The sequence below is a fragment of the Carassius gibelio genome, chromosome B22 (genome assembly GCF_023724105.1).
Source record: "Carassius gibelio isolate Cgi1373 ecotype wild population from Czech Republic chromosome B22, carGib1.2-hapl.c, whole genome shotgun sequence".
NCBI lineage: Eukaryota > Metazoa > Chordata > Actinopteri > Cypriniformes > Cyprinidae > Carassius > Carassius gibelio.
Genome location: NC_068417.1, coordinates 15,450,077 through 15,458,180, shown reverse-complemented (window position 1 = coordinate 15,458,180; position 8,104 = coordinate 15,450,077). Strand labels below are relative to the sequence as shown.

Genomic DNA, 8,104 nt, shown 5'->3' with positions numbered 1-8,104 from the left:
GCACATAAATAGTAAATCAAGTGAAACTTTTGCAGTGGTCTCCAAATTTACTTTGGAACTATACAGTGATATGTACGTGCCCTTGAATATTTCAGATAAACAAAGTATTTCATATGTCATGTTTACACAGAAAGTTTTTACTCTATCTTACACTCTTGCTGCACTGTCAGATTCAGTATTTCACAATACACATAGTAAAATGTATTGTGTAGGGTAGAAGTCAAACTGTGAGCATCATATGGGTGGAAATGAAAAAGAAAAAGAAAAAACACCTTTAACCACACAATTATTCACAAAGACACACTTCTGACACCTCAGACACACTTTCACAAGAGACATGTACATCAGTAGAGCAGCTGCAGTAGACACATCCTCATGCACAAGATGTTTGTCCACCCAAAAGATTAAACATGCATGTACAGAATGAAGCAGGATTTACTCTGACTACTTCTAATTATCATTTTGCATCTACGTTTGAGATGTTCACACTCAATTAGTTTGAAAACTTCAAAGGCATAGTTCACCCCAAAATTTAAAATTGTCATTATCTAATCTCCTTAACATTGTTTCAAACCCATTAAGATTTTCATTCATCTTCAGGACACACATGAAGGTGTTTACTAATTCTCTAGTCATATTTGTCCATCCATTTAAAGTCCATACAAGCAAACTCCTCAAGCTTTAGAAAGTTGATACACACTGAGCTTTTATTCACATATAAATATTGTTTGATGCAGATACATAGTTGATCAAAAATAGAAACTCAAACCTACTTTATATCATGTTTTATCAATTTATCAATCATATACATTTTTAGTAAATACTATATTTGGCTATTATCACGAACCCAAAACATCAAACTCAAAGGTCAGAGTTTCAAAGTGATCACATGGCTGGATCTGGTACTTAAAAACAACAACAACAAAAAAACAAATGCTGAACTTTTATAATTATCTCATGGTGACCGGCACATACGCCACGTGATCCTCCTCTTTAACTTTCTGTAAAAAAACACATTACACAAAATATAGCAACAAATTATTATATTAGAAATGTGGCATCCTCAAAATCTTAACCTCCCTCCTACTAAGCTAAGATGTGGAAATGCTCAGAGGTTTTCCTTCAAGGCCTACATTTTACATCAAGAAAATATTGAATTTCAGTTCATCATTTTATAGTTAACGGTTGAAAAGTTGGAGTAGCAGTAAAACACAATTGCAAACAGCAATAATAAAAACAAATCAAATGCAGACTAAAACCTAATAAACATAACACAATAACCAGCTCTGTATGTTTGGCTTTTCTAAAACCGTAAACTTGCTTGGTAGCTCACCTGGTACAGCATTGCACTAGTCCCGTGAAACAGGAGTCACAATTAAAAAGCTCAGAGACTTGTTAGAAGCATGCTAAAATTAAATGCATGCTTCCTTTAATCACATGTTTGTTTTTGTTAACGCTGTGGGTTAGAGTTTAGGGTAGTGTTTCGTGTAGGTGGAACGATATTTATAAAATGTGTTAGAGCATCAGTCTATAAGCACCACTTAGTATACATTTCATTACGAAACTGACACGACGAGAACCAACTTGATAAAATGTTGCCACAATTATCCATTTCTGAAAAAAAATGTATGTGCTTTTTGGTGGGCTGGAAATGATTGAAACATGTAAACAATTTAATATTATTTTTGCTAAAAGTTTGCCACGACCAACAGCAACAGGCTTTTTTTCTTTTTTCTTTTTAAAGAACCTTAAGTTGTTTCCTGTTTTTGTGTTGGGATTACATGAATAATTTTTGTTGACAATTATGTTGGCTGTGGATTTGTAGTTCCCAGTATGCTTTTCATGGTACCACATATCTTGTAGTTAGCTGGCACACATTTAAAAACATTCTAGTTGTGTTGCATGAACATTAACTCATTGTAATACTGTAATAAAAGTGTAATAATACATTGTTATTACAGTTTTTAAACACGTGTTGACAGTAAAGTTTAGCCATCTTCCACTTTTGAGAGTTATTGACATTGAATTGCGATCTTGTGACCTTTATAAAAATCTGATGTGAGATAGTTATACACACAACAACACAAGCTCACACATCTGAATCTGACTCACTGCTAAGTTAACACAGAGATTAAATGGTCTTACCGATTGTCCTTTTCGTTTGTGGAATGTTGGATAAACGTAAGTGATCTCTTCTTCACAACTTTGGTCTGTTTAAACAATAATAACAGATGCATTAAAACTACTAAACCTTAACTAGATGTTTCCATAAAACATCAAGGCTCAAACCACGTGCTATAGATATATAATCATCCATGTGAAGCGTGCGGCACGTAAACATTATTAATATCTTGTTTTTAAATATGATGGTTTCATTCTAAACAAGGAGATTATCTCCAAGAAGGACACCCAACATAATATGGTGTTTAGCATCTGAATATAACCATTTCATGTCATCAAATGGAAAAGTCCGCAATCTATTAATTATCCTGTAATTAATCACGGCGCCTTTACAGAGGGGGCGCTTTTTACCCCAAATACCATACATTTCATATTCTTTCGTTATTTAAAAACCGTTGCTTTAATTATCATAAACAAACTGAAAATCATAAAGAAGACCCTTGGTCTCAAAATATATGCACTGATTTTAGCTATTCTCAATTGCTACTTAAATCTACAACATTTTAAAAAACAAAACAAAATATTAGATCAAGCAAGCATCAACTTTAAGCTGCTGCGCGCGATCGCGTCAGAGATCAAACAGATCACCCCCCATGTTTTGTTCTGTTTTTGACAGAAGCACATATCAGACAATTTAAAAAATAGCAGCATAAACAAAACTGATTTCAAATTTAATTCAAGCACTTTCAAGGACCTGTGTTAGTTTTCAAGTACTTTCCAGGCCTTGAATCCTTATGTCTGAAATCCAAGTACTTTCAAGAAGTGTGGGAACCCTGCACACACAAAGTCCTCAGCAGAATTCGCAATAACTATATTTAGAAATTCTTCACGGTGTAATTTTCATTGAAGCTCAAGCAAGACCCACAAACGAAACATTGTCATTCATAGAGAAGACCGGCTGAATGATTAAAATATAGTTATGTTCTGGGGGGATTTGCTAATTATTTCTGATTTATTTTGTCCCTGTTTCCAGTCAATTTAGTTCCTGTCTCCTTAACTGTCCTAGCGACAGATTGATTTAAAAGCAGTAGGTAAGACTTGCCTTCTTGATCAGTTTTTCTGTATTTCTTGTAAATGCAGAAGATAATGACGGCAGCTACAATCAACAGAGATCCAGCAGCAGAAATCAGCACTATGTACAACATGGGTTGGCCCTGATCTGTAATGGACAACATTAGCATTAATGAATGTTTTTGATCTATAACAAAATTCAGAGATCTGGTCAGTTATTAAACACGCCACTACCTGTGCTGCCATACCTGAACATGTGTGACAGAGTTTGCTGATGTCCAGATGTGAGGTCTGGTTTGTGATGGGATTGTTGATCACACAGCTGTAGCTGTTTTTCTCCTGATATTCCACCTCCAGAGGTAGAGAGAGACTGATGCTGAGATCAGACACACTGATGCTGGACAATAAACTGTTTCCTTTGTACCAGGAGAGAGTCACATGACCCACATTCACCACTGAACACACCAGTGAACAATTCTGCTGTGAGGATGATGATGATGATGAAGAAGAACATTGTGAAGAGTTACTGCTGATGACAGGAACCGGAAGACGAGCTGAAAACATGATTGAATAAAGAGAAACTTTAATGTGTCGAGTGCACATTTAGTGTAAATAGTAAAACAAGAATATATGAGCACATGACAAATGACTCACCATAGACAGAAATGCTGAATGTTTTTGTTGATTTTTTTGGTCCACTAATTTGTAGTTGATAACGTCCAGTGTGTTGAGTTGTGATGTTTGTGATGGTCAGAGATCCAGTTTGACGATCCAGCTTCAGTCTGTCTCTGAATCTCCCGTCAGGAACATTAAATGTGGAGATGATCTGTTTGTTTATTTTGATGTTCACTATTGGAGATGTTTCAGCTCCAAATTTCCACACTATCCTGCTGTCTTCACATTCGGTAACATCAGTGATTAGCGTGACAGAATCTCCCTCCATTGCTGACACTGACTGTGTTTCATTTGTCTCAGCCCCAAACACACCTGAAGAACATGGACATATTAAAGCTCCCTTTAGTTGAAAAAGCCTTAAATCAGTTGTAGATTGTATTAAATATAAAGTGAATAACATCCAAAACAGCAGAAGGTATTTAGTGTATTTTAAACATATCTGATGTACAATAAATGCAATGTGGGAAGTGGCATAATTTATTATATACGTTGGATTATCTTAATTGACTAGTAAATTTCCTTATGTAAAAGTCTTCTGTAGCTGTGTATGACTACTGTTGTATTCTTAATAATTCAATAATAAATTGCTGGAGAGCATTTGCATTTATAACCCTTGTAATTGATATATATTAACAAAAGATGCCAGAGATTTGAAAGCGGTTCAATTTAATTTCTTTCTTTATGAGTAAGAAAAATGTACAATCCACAATGGGAGGGCTGTAAATTCCAATCAAATCAAAAAGTTTTCATAACTTACCAATCAGACGGCAGCAGCACAAACAGAACAAAACAAACACATGAAACATGTTCTTCAACAGTTAAGTGAAAAGTCTGATCTAATAAGACTGTACTCGACCTGTTAATCTGGTTTGTGAATCCTCCCCCGGAAGAGTTTGTCCCTCCTAACGCAGACGTACTTGCTCTGAACATGTTTTATTTTTTTTCTGTATGTATTTTAATTGGTTTACTGCATTATATTGTATAATAATAATGTATAACATTAATAAAATTTTTATAAACTTCATAATGTTGGGGAATATATATATATATATATTATGATTAAACATTTTATTTGTAAATAAGTTAAAAATGAGTTTTATCCTTTTTTGGATTAAATTAATTGGATCCATTCGTTATTTTTTAAATGGTTGTATATATTTATTTAGTTCACAGATTTAGTATATGGAAAAAGCAACATACATGGTTAAAACTGTCTGCCACCTCCCAGTACTGGTTTAACTGAAGTACTGTTACTGATTCAAACTGAAACCGGCTGCGGTTGGTTTTGCTTTGAAGCATCAAGTACACGAGAATGGCCATTCAGAGCAGGTGTTTTATAGGTGAAGAGTTTCTTCCTGTCCTGCTGCTGGCTTTTATGATTCTTTACTCTACAGAAACAATAAACCATGATGTTTGACACAAAGGGAGATAAACTGGTGGAAACAGGCAAAATATTGGGAGTTGATGGTGATGATAATGTAAGCATTGTTAATGAGCACTTGTTTAATAAAAAGGGAGAATTGGTTTAAAAACACCATTAAAAAAATTAGGAGTAGTCAAAAATGTAAGCAAACTTAACAAAAAGTTACCTTCACATTATAAGGCTATATTTGACCCCTTAAAGGGATAGTTCACCTAAAACTGAAAATTATGTAATTAATAACTCCTCCTCATGTCGTTCCACACCCGTAAGACCTCCGTTTATCTTCTGAACACAGTTTAAGATATTTTAGATTTAGTCCGAGAGCTCTCAGTCCCTCCATTGAAACTGTGTGTACGGTATACTGTCCATGTCCAGAAAGGTAAGAAAAACATATACTTTTTTATTACTAATAATAAAAAATTATAATTCATCAAGTGCTCATTTATGAGACCGAGAGAGAGAGAGAGAGATAGGCCTTTTATTAACAGTGAAGTTGTGGATTTGATTCCATTAGAAACAATGATGTTACCAGCTCCTTGTTGAGAAAGATAATGTAGCTCTTGAGGGTTTGAGCGATTTTATTGATAAAATTGCGGGGGAGCCCTAAAGAGTTTGTTCATGAATGTCGGAGTGACACCTGAGATCTGTGTGAGTGATTTGAGTGTGTGTGTGCATTAGATAGTGAATACAGCGCATTAGTTTACAACTCTTCTCATTTTTATTCTTTAAACGTAGAGAGTGTGTTAATTTGTGCAATGACAACGTACCAGCAATGTAAATATGATGTTTTTGTATATATATTAGAATGAGTACATTGCAATATAAATTTATTAGAACTAATACATTACTATTTATAGGCTTAAAAACAAAATGCAGACAATCAGAATATTGAGGTAAGATTTCGTTGTGGCCATGTATCATAAAAGCGTATCATATCGTGGCATCTGTATCGCAATACGTATTGTATTGTGACTTTGCTGGCGATACACAGCCCTAGTTAATACACAGGGGAGATTAAAAATATATAAATAGAATTGTTAACCATATGTTAACCAACTCTACGTTAGAAGTAACTAAATGGTCTTACGTTTATTCTTTTGTTTCAGGTTTTCCCTTTTTTTCACCTTTCCCCTTACCACAAAAGATCTGCAGCAAATGCACAGAAATCAAGAATAAGAAAAGAGCTGTAATAGTTGTTTGAAATTACAACAATAAAAATAAACTTTAAATGTTTTATTGATGACTGTAGTGTACTTACACAAATCCTGTGATGGCAGCATTTCTTCCTCAGTCTCTCTTCAGCAGATAAACACACGTTTGTCTCATCTGTTCCTGTAACATCCAGACAAGAGTCAGTCTCCTCTCTGATTTATCTGTGATATACTGCATTTACATGTTGAGTTAGTAACTCACTTTTGATGTAACTCACTTTTTATCCTACACAAATGTTCCTTAAATTACCAATATTGCAAATTGACAAATAAAACAGATAACTTATGTTTAGTTACTCTATGTAGATGTGTTTGTTTACATGACGTACACTCATCTATAGCAGTTTTGTGAGTGAATAAAATCACACACACATCACTCAGATCAGATGCATGTTTCATGTCTATCAGATGAGCTCATATGAAATACTTATCAAATATTATCCTGTCAGATGATAAATAGACATTTAGTAATCATTTCAAGATGTATAAATGGTTTATGTAAATTAGAACCCGACCGATATATAGGCCGGCCGATATTATCGGCCGATATGAGCTTATTGCATTTAAATACAGAGTCTCATGCTTCACTCATGTTATGAGTGTTGCATAGTTTGCCCACCAGAGGGAGCTCCGCAGTTGCAGAAAGTCTGCAACTCCACTATAGAAGAAAGTGATCAGCCTGAAGCCACGGAGATGTACTGTTTTGACTGTGAGTCTTTCGTTCGTCATGTGAGATGATTTAGTAGTTCATACACTGTATATAAAAAGGGTGTGGTAGTTCTAGCTAACGGTACTATCATTATCACTTCTAAATATTCTGTAACATCACTTACAGCCGCTAATGCATTGCTATATTAGATTAGCCACAAAGCTAATACCATGTTTATCAGTGGAAGAGCGCGGACGTTAATAAGAGGTCAAACTATAACGTTAGCGTTTATCTTATTCTAAATATATCTGCAGTGTTTCCTACATAATGACCGCGTAAGAGGCCTTCACATATCGCGCCTAAAAACGCGTGGAAAACGCTAGGCGCGCCACTTTTTCCTTCTTTCCAAAGCGCTCTGGCAGAAGCGCTCCTGAGGCGTCTGCCTTTGCTAAGCAACCATGACGTGCTCTCTCCATGAAGATGCGGAAATTTCAGCAAAGGATAAACGGATTTGCAGCACTAAAAATCGCTCGCAGTAGCTCTGCTACTAAATTTATTTCAAAATGGCAATCCATATACAGCTATTAAAAAGCTGTTCCTTCATCTTGGCTCAGTTTTCAACGTTGTTACGGGAAAGGATGAAGCTGATTGGTTAGTTCTTGCCACATGACCCGCGGTGAGCTTGCGGCATTCTGAAAAGTTGAGATGTTTTTAACTCGATGCTGTGAGGACGCGCCTGGAAAAAACGGGCGCATCGCACCGCGTGCGCGTCGCTTCCCTGCACAAAGAGAAGAGGAGAAGATATACGGGTCCGTTGTGAATGTGTCTGTGAGAGCAAATATAGTGTAGTTACAGTAACTACAGTAGGTGCGTCAGAAATGATTAAACCAGAGGGGACATGTAAATAAATGTGAGCTGAACACACGCTTTTTTTTTTTCTTTTTTACAGATTGT

General features: G+C 35.5%; 1 protein-coding gene across 2 annotated transcripts; it reads right to left on the bottom strand.

Annotated features, from left to right (window-relative positions):
* Positions 1-440: 440 nt before the first annotated feature.
* LOC127987211 (SLAM family member 9-like) lies at positions 441-4,805 on the bottom strand. Of its 2 annotated transcripts, XM_052589483.1 has the most exons (5): positions 3,847-4,805; positions 3,441-3,746; positions 3,224-3,340; positions 2,146-2,210; positions 441-1,001 (listed from the first exon to the last, which is right to left on the bottom strand). In XM_052589483.1, the coding sequence occupies exons 1-5, from the start codon at positions 4,265-4,267 to the stop codon at positions 951-953; spliced, it is 960 nt and encodes a 319-aa protein (XP_052445443.1). In that variant the 5' UTR covers positions 4,268-4,805; the 3' UTR covers positions 441-950. The 2 variants fall into 2 exon arrangements, with proteins under 2 accessions (XP_052445443.1, XP_052445442.1); XM_052589482.1 differs by lacking the exon at positions 441-1,001 and having other exon boundaries at positions 1,822-2,210.
* Positions 4,806-8,104: the final 3,299 nt, after the last annotated feature.

Excerpts from the sequence above, each read along its gene's own strand:
- LOC127987211 (XM_052589482.1), bottom strand. The coding sequence starts at position 4,267 with ATGTTATTCACTTTATATTTAATACAATCTACAACTGATTTAAGGCTT. Across the intron at positions 3,341-3,440 it reads ACTCTGTCACACATGTTCAG|ATCAGGGCCAACCCATGTTG; the intron begins GTATGGCAGCAC and ends TGTCCATTACAG. Across the intron at positions 2,211-3,223 it reads CAGAAAAACTGATCAAGAAG|ACCAAAGTTGTGAAGAAGAG; the intron begins GCAAGTCTTACC and ends TTGTTTAAACAG.